This window comes from Bufo gargarizans, chromosome 4 (genome assembly GCF_014858855.1).
Source record: "Bufo gargarizans isolate SCDJY-AF-19 chromosome 4, ASM1485885v1, whole genome shotgun sequence".
In the NCBI taxonomy this organism is placed as follows: domain Eukaryota; kingdom Metazoa; phylum Chordata; class Amphibia; order Anura; family Bufonidae; genus Bufo; species Bufo gargarizans.
The window spans coordinates 429623895-429647754 of NC_058083.1; the positions used below are offsets into that span (position 1 = coordinate 429623895).

Sequence of the window (23860 nt, forward strand, 5' to 3'; positions counted from 1 at the left end):
ATGGTTTCCAACGTTACTGGCATGACAAGCAGATCCCACCTGAGATGTTTTCTACGTGCCACAGTGGAGGGGGCGCCATAATGGTCTGGGGTGCTTTTTCCTTCAGTGGAACAATGGAGCTTCAGGAAGTGCAGGGGCGTCAAATGGCGGCTGGCTATGTCCGGATCGGAACTGCTGGGACTCCGATCGGAACTGCCGCTGCCACCAATGATGGGGGGGGGGAAATCGGGGAGGGGGGAAGGCCGCCCCCTATTGTACCACCACCCACTTGCCACAGATGATTATTATTATTTTTTTATCCTCAGCCGGCGGCCCGTGAAAGTAACAGTCACACAGTGTTTCACCCTTTGTGACAGAATGGCTCAATATATTTAATAAAGGCCAATTGAAAAATATGATTTTTAGCCAAAAATAAGTAAAATGCAATCAAACAAAAATTGCCTCTGCAGGTGCACATAGCCTTTAACCTACGGCTACATGCACATGACAGTGAAAACGGCTGTGTGACGACCGTTTTTTTGATGGCCGTCACACAGCCGTTTTCAGAAACATTGCAGTCTATGGGGTTATTCACATGGCCATTTCAGTTAATAAAAAAACTGAAAATGTCCTATCTTTGGCCGTTTTCATGGCCAGACGAACCCCACTGAAATCAATGGGACCGAATGGGTACACAAGGATAATATGGCCTTTTAGGGGTTAAAAAAATACCTCATCCACTTGCACATGCAGAGGCAGTCGCTCCTCTCTTGATTCAAAAGGACCTGCTCTCAGCGTGATGACGTCACCACATGCTGAGCATAGGTCTTTTGGCAGGTCCTTTTCAATCCAGAGAGGAGGGACTGCCCCTGCGCGTGCAAGTGGATGAGGTATTTTTTTTTTTGCTAATATGAAACATTACAGCTGGGGGCCACTATGAGGGACATTATGGGCCACTATGGGGGGCATTTTTACTGCAGGGGTTACTATGGGGAATAATTTGGGACACCATGGGGGACATTACTACTGCAGGGGGCCACTATGGGAGAGATTACTTCTGCTGGGGGCCACTATGGGGGACATTATTACAAATGGGGGCCACTATTGGAGAGATTGCCACTGCCTGGGGCCACTATAAGGCCTCATGCACACGACCGTTGTTGTGTTCCGTTCCCCAAAATGGGGTTCCGTTTTTCCGTGTTCTGTTTTTGTTTCCGTGTGTCTTCCTTTATTTTTGGAGGACCACCAGACATGAAGGAAAGTAAAAAAAAAGTCTAAGTCAAGTTTGCCATGCAGATGATAGGAAAAAAATGGACGCGGATGACAATCTTGTGTGCCTCCGCGTTTTTTCACGGACCCATCGACTTGAATGGGTCTGCGAACCGTTTTCTGTGAAAAAAATAGGACAGGTTTATATTTTTTTGATGGACTGGAATCACGGACGCGGATGACAAATGGTGCATTGGCCGAGTTTTCAACGGACCCATTGAAAGTCAATGGTTCCGCAGAAAATCACGAAAAAAGGAAAGGACACGGAATGAAACAACGGTCGTGTGCATGAGGCCTAAGGGAAATTATTACTGCTGGGGGCCACTATGGGGGACATTATTACTACTGGGGGACATTATTACTGATGGGGGCCACTATGGGAGATTACTACTGCTGGGGGCCTCTATGGGGGACATTATTACTACTGGGGGACAATATTACAGATGGGGGCCACTATGGGAGAGATTACTACTGCTGGGGCCACTATGGGGTACATTATTACTGCTGGGAGCCATTATGGAGGGACATTATTACTGCTGGGGGACATTATTACAGATGGGGGCCACTATGGGAGAGATTACTACTGCTGAGGGCCACTATGGGGTATATTATTACTGCTGGGAGCCATTATGGGGGGACATTATGTTTACTGAGAGCACTGCAGGGGTTGGGATCTTTATTTAAAAAGCCAATGAAATTCATCCGTTTTCATGACCATTTTAACAGCCATGAAAGACAGACATTTATGACCTATCCGCGGGAAGCTGTCAATCACTGTACGTGGGCGGGGTTATCAGGACTCTCACTGATTCTCCTAGGAGTCCTATCAAGGTTTATTCTGCTTTTTGCTCCAAACCAGATAGACCTATACATCACAGAGCTCCGCTTCTTTCCCTCTATCAAATAGGCTTGCAAAACCATCTGACAGGTTTGCTTTAAAGGAGCCGTCTAGTTTCAGATGGATTGGGATCCACCTGCAATAAAGAAGTGGTAAGTACTTACCTGACAGATCCCGCTGTGGTTCTCCTGGCTGGGCTTTATATACCTGGCTGCAGCGGTGATATCCTATCAAGCAACACATGACTGCTGCAGCCAGTCACTGGCCTCTTCAGGTGCTCCCCTGAGGTCAGTGATTGGCTGAAGCAGACACATGTTGCCAGGTATATAGAACCAGAGTGGGATCTGTCAGGTAAGTACTTACCACTTCCTCATTGCAGGTGGATCCTGAGGGTCTTGGCAGAGTAGACAAGTAATATGGAAGACAGTGGATTATAATATTGGTTTTGTTTTGTGCACTCACTACATAGGAATACAGGGCTGACCCACAAGTGCGAACCAAGCCTGTGCCTCAGGGGCCACCCTCCACTGACTCCAATAGACCTGTCACTACTCTATAGCTTTAGTCACTGGCTTCAGTTCCTTATTTTCAAGTATAATATAAAAGTCACATTTTGCCGTTTTTCTAGGACTCCGTGAAGTCTGGAGTCACAGCTCCATGTGGACGCCACGCCCACACCTTCCTCATTTATAAGGTAGCGTTGTCAATAAAGTTACCATTGCAGTGGGCGTGGCCCGCTCACGGAACAAGAACCTAACTAAAGTTATCTAGGGGCGTGGTTACTCCGGAGGGAAGTTCTTATAAAGTCTTCTAGGAGGGCGTGGCTACGCAGACGGAGGGAATGACTTGGAGAATGTGGGCGGGGCCTGAGCGCAGTGTGCGTTGCCGGTGAAGTGCAGCCAGCCTGTGTGTCAGGAAGCTGTACCCCAGCAGTCAGCCAGCTCTCCCGGCGACGTCCAGCTGTCCGGCCCCGGCATGGCCTCCCTGGCGGTAGAGGAAAGCGGCCAGAGCAAGGTACGGAGCTCGTGTTTGCCTGCTTACGGACGTGTGCGGAGCTGGCTGCTCACCCAGCACTTCCTGATTTCTGTCTCTTATTCCCAGTGCAGACATCATGTGCTTGCGTTTATCATCTGCAGGGTTGACACTTTTTATACAGTTTAATTAGTTATGTGATCACGTGAAGAATATGATGTAATAATAACCTGGAGGGGCTCATCCCTTTAACCCTTGTTGTTGTCCCTTTTATTTATATTTTTACATAATTAAAGGGGTTGCCCAAGTTCAGTGAAAATTTTGCCAGCAGGAAGTAAAACTTTACCATGGCAGTCATACACTTTGTTCTGCCCTGTTGCTTCCAGCGTTGCGTGCCGATTCTGCCAGGGGCGAATTGGCCATAGACCCTACAGGGAAATTTCCAAGTGGGTCGATGCTCGGGGGGCTACTCAAGCAGATGTCCGCAGGCCGGGTACATAATGATCTGAAGCTCAACGGCCACAGGTGCCCTCCCGAACTCAACTGTGGTTGGAGTGGCGGTATTTTGTGCCGCACTGTGGTATCTGGTTCTGCTGGGGCAGTATTCTGTGCTGCAGTGTGGTATTTGGTTCTGCTGGGGCGGTATTCTGTGCCGCACTGTGGTATTTGGTTCTGCCGGGGCGGTATTCTGTGCCGCACTGTGGTATTTGGTTCTGCCGGGGCATTAATCTGTGCCGCAGTGTGGTATTTGGTTCTGCAGGGGCGGTATTCTGTGGTATTTGGTTCTGCAGGGGCGGTATTTTGTGCCGCACTGTGGTATTTGGTTCTGCTGGGGCGGTATTCTGTGGTATTTGGTTCTGCTGGGGCGGTATTCTGTGGTATTTGGTTCTACTCGGGGCGGTATTCTGTGGTATTTGGTTCTACTCGGGGCGGTATTCTGTGGTATTTGGTTCTACTCGGGGCGGTATTCTGTGGTATTTGGTTCTACTCGGGGCGGTATTCTGTGGTATTTGGTTCTACTCGGGGCGGTATTCTGTGGTATTTGGTTCTACTCGGGGCGGTATTCTGTGGTATTTGGTTCTACTCGGGGCGGTATTCTGTGGTATTTGGTTCTACTCGGGGCGGTATTCTGTGGTATTTGGTTCTACTCGGGGCGGTATTCTGTGGTATTTGGTTCTACTCGGGGCGGTATTCTGTGGTATTTGGTTCTACTCGGGGCGGTATTTTGTGCCGCCCTGTGGTATTTGGTTCTACCGGGGCGGTGTTCTGTGCCGCCCTGTGGTGTTTGGTTCTGCAGGGGCGGTATTCTGTGCTGCAGTGTGGTGTTTGGTTCTGCCGGGGCGGTATTCTGTGCTGCAGTGTGGTGTTTGGTTCTGCCGGGGCAGTATTCTGTGCTGCTCTACGGTTTTGCAGGCCCTGCCTACTTCTGTTGTCACTGCCTACTTGTTTTTGTCAATTTGGACCCACCTACAACATGGGGCCACTTTTAAGTTTTTTTCCAGGGCCACTTTAAGTTCCCAATCCGCCCCTGGATCCTGCAATGCTGACTTCCCGCGCAGCCGTTCCCTATCCTCAGCCGTCATGTGCCGCATGGAGCTTCACCGCTGCATTTAGGTACAAATACTGCTGCATTGATATTAATGACACTTCTGCGCCCGCGGCGTTGTTCCGATTAGCGGTGGAAGCTTCTGTATCCAGATCAGCAACTGTGCATGCGCCTCTACACTGCTGGATAGCAGCACATGAACAGCCGCTGCATTTTACTTGGAGCAGCAGCAAGGCGTGAGATGTCTGGCCCTGTCCATCAGGCGGAAGAGGGGAGTTTCTTCGCCAGCACGGACGGCCCCCCACAGGTGAAGAATTGATTTCCTCATCACTGTCAGATCGGTGGGGGTCAGCTACTTCAGTCAGCCGCCAGGGCTATAATCTATACAGTACATTCCCAACGACTGGGGGAGATGAGTGGCAGCGGTCGTAGCCCGTATCGCAGAGTAGCGGTGATACCATAGAAATAAATGGGATCGCACCGGAAGTGGTGAAAAATCCAACACTGCGATTTTTTTTGTGACTCGCGCTGCAATCCTATACATTTCAATGGTATCACCGCTACTCTGCCATCCTGACCACAACCAGTATACCTTAATTAATATGAAATGCCCACTATCTAATTCACAGTGTGAGATCCCTTTTACTTGAGCAACCCCAGTCTGAAATACTGCCAGGTCCGGCCTGATTTTTATTCTGAAAAGTTATTTACACAAATGTCAGAAAATATAAAAAAAACAAAAAAAACACAGTGCTCTCCTGTTAAATGCTCCACCGCTCCAGCACTGCTCCTTGTATTGGCATTCTGAGGCCACATGCTTTCTGACATCACCAGTTCCCCAGTGCAAGCTGTTCATCCTAGCAATACGTTACTAGATGGAAGCACTCTGACAACTGAGGGGTTACAATTACTAGATAGGAGTACACACTGACAACACAGTGGTCGCCATTACTAGACTGTGACTGCTCAGTGGCGCCCACTATTGTATGAGGGTGGAACTTCACATTGCCCAGAAGCTTGTACAAGGTACGTGTTCTCCTGTAGTCATTGCCAGCAGATCCTATGTCGTATCCATGTAGTTCAGGTTGAGTCTGTGGGCTCCTTCCCTCTGCTGAGTTACATGGCAGTGATGTACTTTCTGCAGTTTTAGACGCTAATAGTCATAGCCTCAGGTTTTACTGCTTTGACCTACTTAGTATGAGGTGAGGCATAGTCTTCCTCAGTGTAGTCACCAGTCACGTGAAAGCATGAAGCTGCCTGAGCTGTAGGACACTGGTGCTTGTGAGCAGCCTCCTGGTTGTGGGAAAGTGTGGAGACCGTCAGACGTCATGTCGTTCTGTCCCCCTGATAGTGAGCAGATCCATAAATGGTACCATGTGCTGTCAGCCAAATATGTTTCAAGATCTCTGCTTGCAGTCATTCAATGGGAACCTTCATTGGTAACTTGCAGTAGATAAAAGCCTGTCCTGAGTCTGGTTTCACATTTAAAGTGGTTCTCCGGGCTGCAGATATTGATTGACCATAAATCATCTGTATCAGATCGGTGGGGGTCAGACACCTGGCATCCCGCCATCAGCTATTTTGGGCTGGCACTAGACAGTGTAAGGAGCTGGTGGCAGAATGCCGCTTAGGCCCCATTCACACGTCCGCAGTTTCGTTCCGCATATTGCGGACCTGTGCAGCCCGGCTCCAGAAATGCGGGTCTGCATTTCCGTTCCCGAAAAAAATAGAACATATCCTATTCTATTAGTGCCGGTGATGTGCAGATCCGTGGATCCGCAAAACAAGCTACAGACGTGTCAATGGAGCCTTATAGTGTAGTGGCCCTGCCGGGGTCCTGCAGCTCTGGGAACTACACATGCTTCAGGAAGATATAGAGTCTAGCGCAGTGGTGGCGAACCTATGGCACGGGTTCCAGAGGCGGCACTCAGAGCCCTCTCTGTGGGCACCCGCACCCTGGAAAAAGTCTATGGTGTACCAATATGCCTTAGACTTTTCCTGCCATTCATCAGCGCAGGGCGCACTATGAACAGCGCAGGCAGAGCACTGAATGTAGGCAGGATATTATAGCTAAATGATAAAGTACATGGAAGATATACTATATTGCATGATAGTATTCAGGATAAATTGCCGTGTTGGCACTATGTGATAAATAAGTGGGTTTTGGGTTGCCGTTTGGGCACTCAGTCTCTAAAAGGTTCGCCATCACTGGTCTAGCGCAATGGCAGCCAAAACAGCTGATCGGCGGGGTGCTGGGTGTCAGACCCTTATTGATCTGATATCAGTGACCTGTCTGTCTGGTCATCCATATCTGTAGCTCGGAGAACCCCTTTAAAAGGGTTGTGCAGGCATTATATATAACTAATTGATTCCAAGGTACTAGTCGGAACCAAAGCCAAGTTCGGTTTCACGTTTTGAAGTGGTTTTCCATTTTAAAAATCAATTACTGAAGTATTTCAACAAAGTCACGCGCGAGTTCGTGAATAACTGACTTCAGCTCATCGGAGCACATACATTCTAATACTGTACAGAGACAAATTTCTGTACAGTATTATTCCGAAGTTTTGAACGAAGCGACTTCAGATGAAGCATCCGAAGCTGGCTTCGCTCAACTCTATTGATGACCTATCCTGAGGATTGTAAATCGATATATATATACTGTCTGCACAACCCCTTGAACAATACATCTGTTAAAACCCCCGAAAAACGTATATTTACCTTGCAAACCAAGACCCACTGCTATCGACTGAAGCCAACATCAGACTGGTAGCTGACACAACCCCTTACATTGAATGGTGCCCAGTGTAGTACCTCCTCTTGCCCCCAGTACCTTCATCTAGGCTGTAGTTCAGGTGCCTACTTCCTGCACCAGGGCTACTACAGAGCAGCTGATTGGCGGGATGTTGGCCATTTAGATATTCGTGGCCTATCCTGAGGATAGGTCATCTATATAAAAGTACTAAAAGGCCCTTCTATTTAAAGTTCTTTGGACCCTAGAAATGCTCGTTAAAGGAGTTATAACTTTAGTACAATAAATGACATGACAACCTCTTTCTAACAAACTTAGACCCAGCCCTGCACCTTGCATGGATCCAGAGATCTCCACATTCATTGCTCTGCTAGATTTATATTAAGCCGACAGCTCAGGAGGCGTGCACTCCATCAGGGTGTGTCCTTTCTGCTGTACCTGGTGGAACCGAGCGTGTGCATCCACCTCAGAGAGCTGGACAGAGAAGTTAGAAAAAGCACAAACAGCAGGTGGCACTATACAGATAGATTTCAATGAATAGCACAGAGGCTATGCTAAATTTTTAATTACATGAAATTACAAAAGTATTCAGAACCAGGCGCTGGTTTTAAAAAAAAAAAAAAGTATATTTTTCATGGCACATCCCCTTTAACAGATGATGAGACTTTATCTGAAGGTACTCTCTAGATCCAGCACATTTAGCAGCAGAATGATGTATTTTATCTGTGACATTGAGGAGAGAACACACTGATCGCCCTCGCGCACGTCGCTTGCAACGGTTGGGCAGTGAAGGTTGTCAACTTTGCTCCTTCCTCTTCAGGGCAGCCATGTGCCAGGAAACGCGTTGGGTGAGGTGGTCATTATGGCAAGCAGATGTCTGGTGCACTGTGCGGAACATAGCCAGCGCGCTACATCCCCCAAGAAGAATACGTGTGGCATGCCTTATCATATGTCCAGGTATCCGATACCCATAGAAGTCCGTGGTCATCTGTCGTTTAGTGAAACGTGCGCTCTGGTTAAAGCTTTGTTTGGCTGTATTCACGTCCAGGGGTTCATTCTTATAATAGCTCCTTATCCCCTTTTCTAAAATCTGGATAGAAATAACATTCTCGGCATTCTTTGGATGCAGCAAATTGCATGATGGGATAGAAAATGAGCCAAAAGGACGGGATTTGGAAGTAGTAGAATGTGCTGCATTCATATCACTCAGTCTCTATTATAGGTCATGGCTTATTAGCCTTGCCCTTCGGCGTCTGTTCTAGAAGATGTAGCTGCGTTATCACAGAGGGCAGATCCGTGCCAAGCCATGGGCTGGACCTGTGCAGTATTATCACAGAAGTAACGTCTGCCTTAGGCATAGCCCTCCTGACATTGATCTCATTGATGCAGGTAGCTTAAATATTTGGAGACCCCGATAAGGCTACCTTCACATATGCGTTTTTGCTGTCCGGTTTTGAGATCCGTTATGGGGTCTCAAAACCACAGCAAAACGCATGAGTTTGAATAATACCGGCTCCATCCATTCATCGGATCTGGTTGTATTATATAGAAAGTGAAGAAACCATTGTAAGGCTACTTTCACACTCACGTTCGGTGCGGATCTATCTTGGATCTGCACAGACAGATCCGCACCGATAATACAACCGTCTGCATCCGTTTGTATTCTCTTTAACTTGGCCAAAACGGATCCGTCTTGAACACCATTGAAAGTCAATGGAGGACGGATCAGTTTTTTATTGTGCCAGATTGTGTCAGAGAAAACTGATCCGTCCCCATTGACTTAAATTGTAAGTCAGGACGGATCCGTTTGCCTCTGCATCGTCAGGCGGACACCAAAACGCTGCAAGCAACGTTTTGGAGTCCGCCTCCAGAGTGAAATAGAGGCAGAACGGAGGCAAACTGATGTATTCTGAGCGGATCCTTATCCATTCAGGATGCATTAGGGCAAAACTGATCCGTTTTGGGCCGCTTGTGACAGCCCTGAAACGGATCTTTCAAACGGAAACCAAAACGCCAGTGTGAAAGTCATTGGGTGCCGGATCAGTTTTTTTTAGTTTACATGGTTTTTGGTGCAGGATCCAGCATATTCACAAAAATGCTGCTTGCAACGGTTTTGTGTCCGGCATGGGAACGTAACAACGTGTTCCGGTTTGTTCCTCCGGTTTTGAAATACTCTGCCGGATCTCAAAACCGAAAAGGAAAACGCAGATGTGAAAGTAGCCTAACCTGTTATAACTTTCAGTACAGTAGTGAAGTTTTTACTTATAATCTGTGCCTTTCATTGTGGTTATTAAACCGCTGGCATGATGCGCTTGTGCTCGTATCTACCGTACTAGACGTGCGTCCATTGAAATCGCTCTTTTTTTTTTTTTTTTTTTACTAAGGGGAGGAAGTGACATTAAGTCAATAGCGACCGTTGGATCAGAGGTTTCTTTTGATTGGAGCCCCTATGGCCTTGTGATAGCTCCCAGGCCTGCCATAGTATGTGGCTTGTCTTGCTTGTGACGGGGCTTATAGGGGTTGTGCACCTTTTGGCAACCCCCCCTTCCCCGGGCAGACCTGTGAAGGGAAGCGTAGTTACCTGCCTCGGCTGGCTCTCGGCTTCTTTACTTCACTCGTGGCTGGGGTCGCTTGATGTAAACTTCCTGTTTGACACTGCTGCATCCAATGGCTGGCGACAGCAGTGACCTGCTCCCTTTGTGTTATGTGACGATTTGTCATGGCGCAAGGGGAGCAGGGGTGCTGTAGTCAGCCATTTGATGCAGAGGTGTCAAACAAGAAGTTTACATATAAGGAGCCCAGCAGAGCAACCAAGAGTGGGGCGAAGGAGCTGGGAGCCAGCGCCGGAAAGCATGTACGGTAAGTATGCGTCTCCTTCCCAAAGATGCACACCCCATTTATTAGGATGGCTGCAACAGTATTCTGTTGCAGTCTTATGTTCCAAGCGATTTCCTAAGGGAACTAAAAATTTTAGCAAAAAAATAAAAAAGTTTTTTTAAATATAAAACCCGACAAAAATATAAAATATTTCAGTCACCCCCTCCTTTCCCAATTTTACATATAAAATTAAATAAACAATAAAAAAAATTGGTATCGCCACATTTGAAAAAATATCCGGACTATTAAAATATAAGAATATTTATCATTAGCGGTGTATACAGTAACTGAAAAAATTGACAATTTGTTTTCTTGTTTTATCCCCCAAAGACTGAATGAAAAGCGATCAAAAAGTCATATGCTCCCCCCAAGTGGTACCAATATAAACTACAGCTTGCCCCACAAACAGTCAGAAAGTTAATCAACCTTATAACTTTGATATCACTGTAACCATACTGACCCGCAGAACCATGAAAACAAAACCTAAAAATTATGGCCAAATTGCGTTTTCTTTCAATTTCGGCCCACAAAGAATTTTTACAATGCAAGATATGGTAAATTAAATGGTGCCATTAAAATTATTACTATGTAAACAGAACATTAAAGAAGTTATGGATCTTGGAAGGCAGGGAGAAAAAAAACAAAGAAGAAAATTGGTCCACAACCCTCATCAAGACCAGGTCAATTTTATTTTTTATTTTTATTTTTTACTCCCTACCTTCCAAGAACCATAACTTTTATAAATTTTTCTATTCACATAGCCGTATGAGGGCTAAAAATGAAAAAATAAAATAAAATTTGATTAAATTTAAATTAAAAACCACACAATTTTACTATTGTCTTTTTGGGTTCACTATGTGCTAAAAAGAACATGACCCCCTTATTTTGAGGGATGGTGCAATTACAGCTGATTGGGGGAGGGGGTGCCACGAACGAGGCCCTTTGCTTATACTATAGACTGCAGTAGTTTACTATTGCAGTCTGTGGGGATTCCCTACTCCCTGTTAAGCTTGCCATCACAAGGCCCCAGCCTGCCGTTGCAACCGATTGACACACACAATTTTGCTAGGGGAAGGGTGATCGGAGATCATATTAAGCCCCCTCCCTCTGACTAACATCTCAGGCTGTGGTGTGTCGGATTGTCCACTCAGATAATCTCCTGCAGGAGTGGTCACCACCGGGGCCAGTGAATGTAAAACACAATACACTATAATAACCTCATGTTAAGCAGATCTGAGAGATCTTACATTCATATGAGGTTTTAAGTAGTTCCCTTTCAACTTGAAAGGTAACTTCCCTGTCTAGGAGCCCGACGAGAAGGATTCGGCTGAGAAAGTTCTAGTTGAAGGAGAGTCCTTGGTGGCCTTATTTTCCCATGTAGCTCAGAATGAGGTGTGTTGTGACTAGGTGGGAGTTGGACCTTGAAATATTGACTCAGGAATGGATTTAGAAGTTTATAGTAAGAGGACATGGAATTCTTTAGAGGAAAGAAAATCTCAAAGATGTCTTACTCATCTCAGTGTGGAGAGAACTGTACATTTACTGATGAGCAGGCCACAAACTGTTCCTGGTAACCCAATCTCCTGGTGATCAGCAGATAAAGTAAAGGACTTGGAAGGTTTCCCAGTGAAGGCTGAATGACAGTGAAGCTGGACCCCGCATGGAAAATGAATGAGGAGGGATGGAATCAAAGTAGTGTTTGCATGTTAAATCACGTAACGCGCTTAACCCGTTTAAGGCCTCATTTTACGAGCAGTGGCTTGGTCTACCATGACCTGTTTGGTTAGGCTGAGTTCACATCACCGTTTAGCTTTCTGTTCTTCTGATCCATCAGAAGAACAGAAAAAAAAAAAAGGGACCATTATTTTTAGCACCAATTATGATCAGTTTTCTTCAGTTTGTGTCACTTCCGTCAGAGATCAGTTATTTTTGACAGAAGAAAAAGTCCTGCATGCAGAATGTTTTCTCCTGTCAAAAATAACGTATCTCTGACGGAAGTGACGCAAACTGAGCACAGCTGATGCTCAACATAACTGATCCTTTTTTCTTTTCTGTTCTTCTGGCGGATCGAAAGAACGGAAAGATAAACATGGATGTGAATTCCGCCTTATTCGTTCATGGGTTCACTGCATTTTGACAGCCATGAAGTTTTTACTTTTTCATTGACATTGCCGTGTCAGATCTTGTTTTGGGATGTAGTTTTTTTTATACTATCGTTTTTCAAGATTTATTAATCACGCACACGTTATGGATTACGTACAGATTTGTCGCATTGATAATTCAGTACCAGATAAGTAGATACCATAAGTCTAAAATTTACCTGTGGTGCGGATTTTGATATCTGCAGCATGTCCGTTCTTTCCACGGATTTTCATTGTGGATTTCACCCTTTGCAATGATTAGGGTACTTTCACTCTAACGTTTTTCGTTTCTGGCACTGAGTTCCATTGGGGCTATTAATACATTGAAATGTATTAATACCGCAATGCCGGATCCGTAAAAATTTGAAAACAATATATATAACGGATCCGTTTCTCCGGATGACATACGGAGAGATGGATACGTTCTTGCAATGCATTTGTAAGACTGATCCGCATCCGGATCCATCTACAAATGCTTTCCGTTTGCATGCTGCTTGCCGGAACCGGCTACGGAACTGCTTGCCGGAACCAGCTACGGAACTGCTTGCCGGAACCGGCTACGGAACTGCTTGCCGGATCACTCTGCCGCAAGTGTGAAAGTAGCCTTAGGGTGAAATCCAGGGCAAATCTGCAGTAAATTCTCATGTATCACATGCAGATTAGTGAATGCGAGCCAAGCTGCACGGCGCTGGAAACTAGACAGATACTGATGACCTATCCTTAGGATCTTTGGAAGCCTCAAAGTCCTGGGAAACCCCTTTAACGATTAGAGGGATACCTAGTTTGTGTAATTTGGTTGTATATTGTTTTTATTTTTTGACTTTCATTATTATTTTTTTAAATCATTTAGAATTTTATTGCTTTGTATATTTTTTATTATAATGATGATTAAATAAATTATCCAGGATATTTTTTAAATGTTCCACACACTCCTCCCCAGCAGGACCTGTGAAAAGCTATACTTGCCTGCTCTCCACCGCTCCATTTGGTCTCCGTGGCTCATGAGCGGTCTTCACCAGACTTCGGTCCCTTCATGTAAACAAGCCAGTGACTTGCTGGCTGGATTCATTTTTCCATCGCAATATACACTGCTCGTATCCGGGGCTTAGGACCACCCTGCAATCCAGCAGCGGTGGCTGTGCTTGCACACTATAGGAATAGGCGCCAACCTCTCTAGTGGCTAGTACCATGTGAGTGCGCATAGGCCGCCGCTTTATAGTCCTATAGTGTACAAACACGGCCATCGCTGCTGGATTGCAGGTTGGTCATAACCCCTGGATACGAGCAGTGTATATTGCGATGGAAAAATGAATCCAGCCAGCAAAGGAGGTAATATGGACAGTCACAACACAAGTGAGTGCCTCGTATTAACTTTCTCTACATGATAAATGCCATAAGCTGAAGTTAGACAACCCCTTTAAAGGGAATCTGTCTCCCCGACTTTGGACCATTAGTACCTGAGTAGTTCTGCAGACGTGGAGTCCAGATCACTATTTTTTTATTACCTACTGCATTCCTCTGCTGTCAGCACTCAGAGCTGTGCTGAAGTACATTGTCAGGACTCCTGTGCATGCGCACAGGAGTCCTCTTTATTATGTTAGCAGACTGTGTATTTCAGTACAGCTTGGAGTAGTCACAGCGGGAGAACTGGAGGCAGTAGGAAAGTAAAGAATAGTGATCTGGATTCCTTATCTGCAGTACTATGCCTGTATTACTGTAGATAATAGTCCAAAATCAGGTTATCAAATTCCCTTTAAGTTTTACTTGTTTTTAGTATCCTACTAAATGCACAACCAGCTGTCAAGGCAGTGGAGCCAGCCTGGCGCATTTGTTCCTTAAAATGGTTATCCCCCGGCTATCAGGGTTTTCCCACAACCCCTGTTTGTCAATCTCGCATCCTGTCAGTTGATGACAGCCTAGGTGTTTGGCCACCACTCCATTCAGAGGAGGGGGAAGGAATGGAGGACTTGGGGACCTTCTGTTCTAGTAATCAGTCCCACCACGATCATACATTTGGCTCGCCCCTCTAAATCAAAATTCTGCTATGCTCTAACTTTAAGGGGTTCTCTCACTTCAGCAAGTGGCCCTTATCATGTAGAGAAATTTACTACAAGACACTTACTAATGTATTGTTATCCATATTACTTCCTTTGCTGGCTGGATTCATTTTTCCATCACATTATACACTGCTCATTTTTATGGCTACGACCACCCTGCAATCAATCAGCCGTGGTCGGTCTTGTGACACAACCCCTTTAAGGTGTGTTGGTGACTAAATCATCCTTGGCTAAAGTGGATTTGAACTGTGAAGTTGGGCTATCTTAGGCTACTTTCACACTTGCGTTTGGTGTCTGCACAGACGGATCCGCTTCTATAATGCAGACGATGGGATCCGTTCAGAATGGATCCGTCGGCATTATCTTTCAGAAAAAATTCTAAGTGTGAAAGTTAGTCAGACGGATCCTTCCAGACTTTGCATTGAAAGTCAATGGGGGACGGATCCGTTTGAAATTGCACCATATTGTGTCAACTTCAAACTGATCCGTCCCCATTGACTTACATTGTAAGTCTGGACGGATCCGTCTGGCTCTGCACCGCCAGGCGGACACTCGAACGCAGCTTGCAGAGTGGAATGGAGGTCAAACGGTGCCAGACTGAGGCATTCTGAGCGGATCCGCATCCACTCAGAATGCATTGGGGCCGCACAGATGCGTTTGGGGCCGCTTGTGAGAGCCTTCAAACGGAACTCACAAGCGGAACCCCGAACTCAAGTGTGAAAGTAGCCTTAGGGTACTTTCACACTTGCGTTTTTCTTTTCCGGCATAGAGTTCCGTCACAGGGGCTCTATACCGGAAAAGAACTGATCAGGCATATCCCCATGCATTCTGAATGGAGAGTAATCCGTTCAGGATGCATCAGGATGTCTTCAGTTCAGTCATTTTGACTGATCAGGCAAAAGCTAAAACCGTAGCATGCTACGGTTTTATCTCTGGCAAAAAAACCTGAAGATTTGCCGGAATGCCGGATCCGGCATTTTTTCCCATAGGAATGTATTAGCGCCGGATCCGGCATTCAGAATACCGGATCCGTCGTTCCGGCATGCACATGCGCAGATTGGTAAAAATGAGAAAAATGTACAAGACGGATCCGTTGCTCCGCATGACAAGCGGAGAGACTGATCCGTCCTTGCAATGCATTTGTGAGACGGATCCGCATCCGGATCCGTCTCACAAATGCTTTCAGTCAGCGGCAGATCGGCGGATCCGGCGGCCAGTTCCGACGACGGAACTGCCCGCCGGATCACACTGCCGCAAGTGTGAAAGTAGCCTTACATGTATCTCTGTGATGTGTTTTTTGGGTGGTTGTTTACTATGGTGTTACATTTCTTACCTACGTCGGCTAAATATGAATCACAGCAGTGCGAGGTTTGTAAATGAAAGGTTTTAGATTCCAGGGAATGGATTGTGCATTGCAGTAAGCGGGAAGAAGCGCAATATTTCTATCATCCTGGAAGTAGCTGTAATTTCCTCTTCTAGTTAGTTTAGAGATTTATCTTGTGTCCTTTCCTGTGCCATTGATATGTTTCGCACAGTTTAGATATTTCTGGAAGTATTCTTAAGTTAACTCTTAATTATAACATTTTGTGGATGTTGCAGCGTACAGTGCTTTCAGTGGGATGAGAGCATTTTTTAGGAAACTGTCATTGGTAACTCAAAATATGAAAAAAAATATTAAAGGGGTATACCCACCTTAGACATTTATAGCGTATCCACATGATATGTGTCTGATGGATGTGGATCCATTTTTAAGACTTGCATCTACTTCCAGAATGGGGTCTCCCAACACCCTTCCCGCCTGGTGAGGTGGCCACCAGTTGCCACCGATAGAGGATAATTGAAGCGGTGAGTTGGAGATACAGAAACAGCCGAGCAAATGTCGCCATGTGTGACCATCTCTCCATTCATTCTTTGCCTGCATGTGGGGGGCGCCTGGCCGTTGTAGTGGGTATAGGTACATGTCCTAAGAATGGGACCTATGTGTATATGACCTTTTAGATCATGTCCTGTAGATATGCTATAAAAGTCTGAGGTTAGAATACCTCTCTGAAAAAAAAATTACATAACTAATACAGATGGAGAAAGTCCTCGCAGGTGAATCACATCCTATGGAGAGGACCAGAGCTTCTTCAGAGTCCTGTATAGTATAAACTTTTTACAGTAAAAGTAGACTGAAGCCACAACCACCTGGTTCCAATGCAGCCGCTTGTAAAGTCTCGGGTAATCCATATATCAGAGATAGAAAATATATGTAGTACATGTAGAGAGCAGCACGACATTTAACACGGGTATAGAATAGTACAGCACGCATGTAGAGAGGAGAACAATATATGTTGTCTGTACAGAGCAGAGCGTGTAGAGGGCAGGACGGTACGTATAGCATGGGTACAGAGCAGAACAGCACATATGGCGCGGTTAGAGGGCGGACCAGTGCCCGGCTAGAGGGCAGGACAGTTCATGTAGCATGGGTACAGAGCAGAACAGTGCGCGTGGCGCGGTTAGAGGGCGGACCAGTGCCCGGCTAGAGGGCAGGACAGTTCATGTAGCATGGGTACAGAGCAGAACAGTGCGCGTGGCGCGGTTAGAGGGCGGACCAGTGCCCGGCTAGAGGGCAGGACAGTTCATGTAGCATGGGTACAGAGCAGAACAGTGCGCGTGGCGCGGTTAGGGGGCGGACCAGTGCCCGGCTAGAGGGCAGGACAGTACATGTAGCGCTGGTAGGGAGCAGTACTGTTTGCGTCTGTGACTTTTCTGTAATTTCAGGTTAGGGTGGTCCAGGTAAGGCCGTTGTATATTTCAGAGATTGATAAAACCTTATGACAACGGCAGATACTGAGGGCAGAACCTCTGTATATTACCCTTTGGCTTTAAGTACATCCATGGGTTTCCTGACATTTATCTTCTAGGATGTTGATTCTTTTAGCTTATCGCTTTTTTTCCCTCCGTTCAGCAGTTTCTAGTTATTTAGTTTTGCTCTGCAGGAAATGGACAAATCCTGAACCTATGGCATCCGTTCCCTCAGACTTTCACTGCATCCAGCTTCATAACACAGGAAGTATTTTCGCGGTGAATTTCCCCACCGGCGATAGCTATCACTTTCGACCAGATTTTCTTGTTCGATGTGCACTGAATATGCATATAGTGTTATTGAGATGTCGGCCATCAGATAGCCCTGCAGCACCCTCCTCTCCCTAGTTCTAGATTGGAGTCTCCACCGAGAAAGGAAAAATCTGCCGCAAATCCGCAGCAAAGTCTGTGTAACAGAATTCAAAGGGTTAATATCTGCAGCAGCAAATGAAATGCAGTGAAGTGAAAAAATCCTCTCCGCGGGTTACTTTGTGTTCATTCTCTGTGGGACTACCTGAGATTGCCGAGCTCTGTAGAGAATGTATGGGGTGGCATGGCCCATGCTCGACCAGCTGCTCCATCCATTTCCAGGTACTGGGCCCCCCCGCTCTCCTGATCCTTGGGGGTCCCAGCAGTCAACTCTGTCAAATAGTCTTTCGTGATCTTAAACACCTCCAGCTTTGTCACTGAGGATTAGATAAGGATCATTGCACTAGAGGCCAAAGACCCAACCATTGCATAGTTCACTAGCAGTTAGCTAATATTAGATAGCCGAGGGTGGGGGATGTCCATGCAAAATTTGACGGAATGAGCATTTTTTTATTTTTATTTTTTTATATTTTTTTTTACTCCTTAGTGACTGACCTGTTTTGGAACTTTTAAAGGGGTTTTTCGAGATTTTAATACGGATTACCTATCCTCAGGATAGATCAACAATATCTTTTTGCAGTGTGTAGGTGATATTTCTTAAAATCACATCCACTTTGCTATTACTGTAGAACACTGCAGATTTACTGCACGAAACGACACAAACTGCAGCTTATTTCGCAGAAAGCAAGTCCTCACACAGTTCCCTCAGGAGAAATTTTTTATTTTTTTTAGGTCTTTGAATGTGGTAACACAAAAATTACTATTTTTTAATAGGGATGAGCGAATCAACTTCGGATGAAACATCCAAAGTCAATTCGCATAAAACTTTGTTTGAATACTGTACGGAGCGAGTGCTCCGTGCGGTATTAGAATGTATTGGTTTAGATGAGGCGAAGTCTCACGAGACTACGTGTAATAACTTACAAAAATGTATTTCTACTGTTGAAAACCTTTTCCCAAACTCTGGTTCAGTTCCAAGGTACCATTTGGAACCGAACCAGAGTTGGGGAAAAGGTTTAACAGTAGAAATTTAATTTCTGACGTTTTTTACCCGAAGTCTCACGAGACTTCAAAGTAATAACTTTGCCTCATCTGAGCCAATACATTCTAATACTCTCCAGAGCGCTCACTCCGTACAGTATTCAAACAAAAAGTTTTATGTGAATCGACTTTGGATGTTTCACCCGAAGTCTATTCGCTCATCCCTAATTTTCATTATGCAAAATAGAATAAAAATGTAAAGAACTATATAAATTTATTGACGTAATGTCACTTTAGGCTTGGCGAAATAGGAGTATTTTTGTCGCCCCAAAAGCATTTTATACAATACATTAAATGTACCCCAAAATAGCGCCATCTGCTGTTGAGGGACATCCACGTGACATCATGTACATGAGATTTGTCTGCGATACATTCGTCTAATGTATGTAAAAACCTAAAACATTTTCATGCAGTTAAGTGCGTTTCCCACAGTGATGTATGGTTCGTTGTAAGTGTTCTTTCTCTTTTAGGTGAGGTCAGTATCTGTAGATCTGAACACCGACCCATCCCTGCAAATTGATATTCCAGATGCGCTAAGTGAGCGTGAGAAAGTCAAGTTTACTGTCCATACAAAGGTGAGTTAATTGTGAATGGACAGCAGGGTTTTAGGTGCTCCTGTTCTCCTCTTAAAGGGAATCAGCGACCTCTCTAGCTGGGGTTCCCCTGATTAAAACGCTATTTTTCTTTTGTTGATCTGAGCCTCCGTTCCCAAGTTAAGATACTTTTTCATAAAGGGATGTGAGCCGGACTTTTGCCTCCACTTGTAGAGCTGCCTGGGTGGGCCGAGGCCTCGCTGTACTGCTCTACAATAGATGGTAATGATGTGATCCTGCCTACAATATGTTGTCATGGCTGAGCAGCCTGACAGGAAAACTCACTAGTGTAGTATATGTAATATATGGGAGTGCCAGAGTATAATGTGTAGTGTGACCCGCTAGGCAGCACTGCAAGTGGTGGCAACCAGTCCTCACATCCTAGGATAGCTTGCTAGCAGCCATTTAAAATCATTCTGTGAGGACCCCTTTAATGTGCAAATCACTCCTTTTGGTACAATGAGGACGTCGCCATTGCTCTTGTTGCACCCAAGCTCCACTCCCTTCTGTGGTCAGCCCTTCCCTGACTGCTTTGATTGACAGGGCCAGGCTGTAGCAAAGCAGTGAAGGAGGGGCTGGTCACAGAAAGAAGCGGAACTTAAGTGCAACGAGATCAACTGTGACACGCTCATTGCACCAAACGTCTAATTTGTATATAAAGAAAAAGTATCATAACTTGGGAACAGAGCCTCGGATCAACAAAAGAAAAACATCTTATTCGCGTGAACCCCCGATATATGTCTATGCAGACATTTGGATAAGGTGATTGCTGGTGACAGACACCTTTTTAAATCTTTTTTTGACTGTGATGTTTATTATGGATTATGATATTTGAAGGGAATGATAGATTTATCTTTCCCTGGTCAACCAGTCCGCTGCCTTGCAGTAACCTTCGATTCTGTTCTGTCCTTCAAACCGCAGATCCAAGCTCTCTCCACCTCCTGCTGCCTTCAACTCAAAAATATCTCTGGGATCCACATATTCCTGTGTGCAAAAATGCTTGTACATGTCCTCATCTCCTCCCGCCTAGACTACTGTAAAGTCCTCCTCTGTGGCCTCCAATTTAGCACTCTTGCACCTCTCCAATCTGTCCTCAACTCATCTGTCCGACTAATCCACCTCTCCCACCGTTACTCTCCTGTCTATTCATTGGCTCCCCGTTATTGGCCCAGAGAATCCAGTACAAAAAACGTACTATGTCATACCAAGCCGTCCACAACCTGTCCCTGTTATACATCTGTGACCTGATCTCCGGATACCTTCCTACACACAACCTCCAATCCTCACAAGACCTCCTTCTTTACTCTTTTCTTACCTCCTCTTCCCACAATCGCGACCAAGATCCAAATATTCTCTACTCTCTACATATCGGACTACCTCCTACCGTGGAAACCTTCAAAAGAAACCTAAAAACCCACCTCTTCAGACAAGCCTACAACCTACATTAACCCTGCTGCTGCTATACTGCTATGACCAGCTTTACCCTCACTTACTGTATCCTTCTGCCGTCACTTGTAGATTGTAAGCATTGCGGGCAGGGTCCTCTCCCCTTCTGTGCCAGCTTGTAACGTGTCTTGTTCATGCCTGTTGTACTTGTTTTTTATTATGTATGTATACCCCTCATCATATGCACAGCTCTATAGAATGAATGACGCTTTAATAATTAATAATAATTTATGTTTTAATTGCTTTTCAGACCACATTGAGCACCTTTCAGAACCCAGAGTTCTCTGTGACCCGTCAACATGATGACTTCATTTGGTTACATGATTCACTTACTGAGACAGAGGAGTATGCTGGAATTATTGTGAGTATAGCAGGTTTCTATCCTTTACAGCTACTCACAGGAAACCTGTGCCTAGTATATTGGTTAATATAGTTTTATCCTTTTTTTTTTTTTTTTGGTCTTGATTACACATTATAGCATATTTTGTCTAAAGCTTTTGTCTGTTAGTAATAAGCAAAGTTCAGATGACGGGTAACATGAGACTTCATGTTCAGACTACACAGGGTTTGTTTGTAGTCTGTAACTATAGAGACACATGGGTAGGGTGTTTTCAATGTTCTTTTATACATTATAGCAATGACAAGCATGATTGTAAAGGTGTGCATAGTTTTATTTTTTTTATTTAAAGAGGACCTGTCACCACTCCTGACATGCCTATTTTAATAGCTACATGTATTCCCCATGTAATAACAGTTCTGTAGCATCTATTCTTATGGTCCTATGTTGTGCCATTACTTTATTTGCACCAGAAGTTATGAATGAATTGCTATTAGCCTTCAGTAGGGGTACAGAGGGGAGGTAACCAGTTAGGGGCGTGTACCTGCACAGTCTGAAAATGGCAGCACTGATTGGAGAGTGAGTCTGTGCAGGTACACGCCCCCAACTGGTTACCTCCCCTCTGTACCCTTACTGAAGGCTAATAGCAATTCATTCATAACTTCTGGTAGAAACTATAAAGGAATGGCACAACATAGAGCAAAAAGAATAGATGTTCCAGAATTGTTATTACATGGGGAATGCATGAAGCTATTAAAAAAGGAATGTCAGGAGAGGTGAAAGGTCCTCTTTAACCCCTTAAGGACCGAGGACGTACCGGTACGCCCTATTTCCCGAGTCCTTAAGGACCGAGGACGTACCGGTACGTCCTGACTTAAAATCTGAATTCCGGCGCCGCGGGGGTTAATCGAAACGGGATTTCGGCTGAAATCATTCAGCCGGCATCCCGTAACAACGCAGGGGGGGGTCATTGGACCCCCCCGTATCGGCGATCGCAGAAAACCGCAGGTCAATTCAGACCTGCGGTTTTCTGCGTTTCCGGTCCATTCGGGTGTCCTGTGACCCGATGAACCGGAAAAAGACTGCGATCGGTGGCGTAATTTTACACCACCAATCGCAGTCCGAGGATTTGCAGAGGCGGAGCTGGCCCTGGTGCTGAACGCCGCTGTCCAGGGTGCTGATTGGTGCAGGGGAGAGAGGCGCGAGATTCAAACTTCCTGCGCTCCTCTCTCCCCTCCTCTTCCTGTCCAGCACCCTGACCGTGCAGCATCGTCCAGCACCAGCTCCTGTGTCCCCCTAAATCGGCATCCATCACCCTCCTGCACCCATCGCCACCCAGGTAGGTTAGGGTCAGTGAGGGAGAGGCACCTTTAGGCAGGGATAGAAGGGAAAAGTTAGAAAAAAAAAAAAAAAAAAAAAGCACATTTATTCCAAACTTTTTTTTTTCAACTTTCAGACCCCAGACCCCCCCTGCCACTTGCCCCCCCCGCATCCCCCCCACCACCAGCCCCCCCCCCCCCACCACCAGCCCCCCCCCACCAACCCCCTCCCCCCACCACCAGACCCTTCCCCCACCACCACTTTTTTTTTTTTTCTGCGTGCGCTGACTGGCCGGCACTTTTTAGCGTCCGTCCACTGTTAGCGCATCGCCCGCCCCACCACCCCACCGACCGCTGATCAGCGTTGAACCGCAGATCAGCAAGTTTGAACTTTTTTTTTTTTTTTTTTCCTAACACTTTTTTTTGCCTGGACTTTTTAGTACGTGAACACCCGTGCCCCCACACACACGCACATAGAATAAAGGTTTACACGCACGCACATACACACGCACACACACACACCCATGGCCCGCCGGGTGTTCTCGGCCGAGGAGGCATATGCCCAGATTGCCTCCGACTCTGAGAGCCCCAGTGAGGATGAGGATGACCCCACGTTCCTTTTGTCATCCGCATCCTCCTCATCATCATCGGATGACGATGAGCCACCAAGGCAGCGGAGACGCCGCCAGGCGGAGCCAGGGGCCACACATGCTAGGGATCCTGTGGCCCACCCTAGTACGAGCCGCCCTGGGGTTCGTACTGGTTTCCCGGCCCACCAAATAAGTTCACCGGAGCCCCCTGCCGATGAACTTAGCTGGTGTCCCCCAGTGGACTTTGAGCCTGAGATTCCGGATTTCGCTGGCAATCCTGGAATCCAGATTCCCACAGTGGGGTTTACTGAAATAGACTTTTTTAGTTTTTTTTTCAGTAACCCACTGGTGAATTTGATGGTGGAGCAGACGAATCTGTACGCCCAACAGTTCGTCGCTCAAAACCCAGGCTCAGTTTTGGCTAGACCCGGTGGCTGGACGCCGGTCAGTGCAGCCGAAATGAGGACATTTTGGGGCCTCGTGCTGCATATGGGTCTAGTCCAAAAACCCAGTGTCAGGCAATACTGGAGTGGGGACGTCCTGTACCAGACCCCACTGTACAGTATGGTCATGATACGTCACCGGTTTGAGGCCATCCGGAAATGTCTGCATTATTCCGATAATGCAGCATGTCCACCCCGAGGTGATCCTGCCTATGACCGGCTGTACAAGATACGGCCGGTCATCGATCACTTTGGGGCCACATTTCAGCAGGCCTACGTACCTGGAAGGGAGGTCGCGGTTGATGAGTCTCTCGTTGCGTTCAAGGGGAGACTCAGTTTCCGCCAATACATTCCCACAAAGCGGGCGAGGTATGGCGTGAAGCTATACAAAATTTGTGAGAGTACCTCAGGGTACACTTACAAATTTCGTGTGTACGAGGGGCGAGA

At 46.1% G+C, this 23860-nt stretch overlaps 1 protein-coding gene across 1 annotated transcript in view; it reads left to right on the forward strand.

The window, feature by feature from the left end:
- Window positions 1–2923: 2923 nt before the first annotated feature.
- SNX5 (sorting nexin 5) overlaps window positions 2924–23860 on the forward strand; it is a 76004-nt gene continuing 55067 nt past the window's right edge. The window contains exons 1-3 of the mRNA XM_044288591.1: window positions 2924–3100; window positions 19156–19260; window positions 20975–21085. Coding sequence (XP_044144526.1) covers window positions 3062–3100; window positions 19156–19260; window positions 20975–21085 — 255 coding nt within the window. The 5' untranslated portion in view covers window positions 2924–3061. The remainder of the gene's footprint in view (window positions 3101–19155; window positions 19261–20974; window positions 21086–23860) is intronic.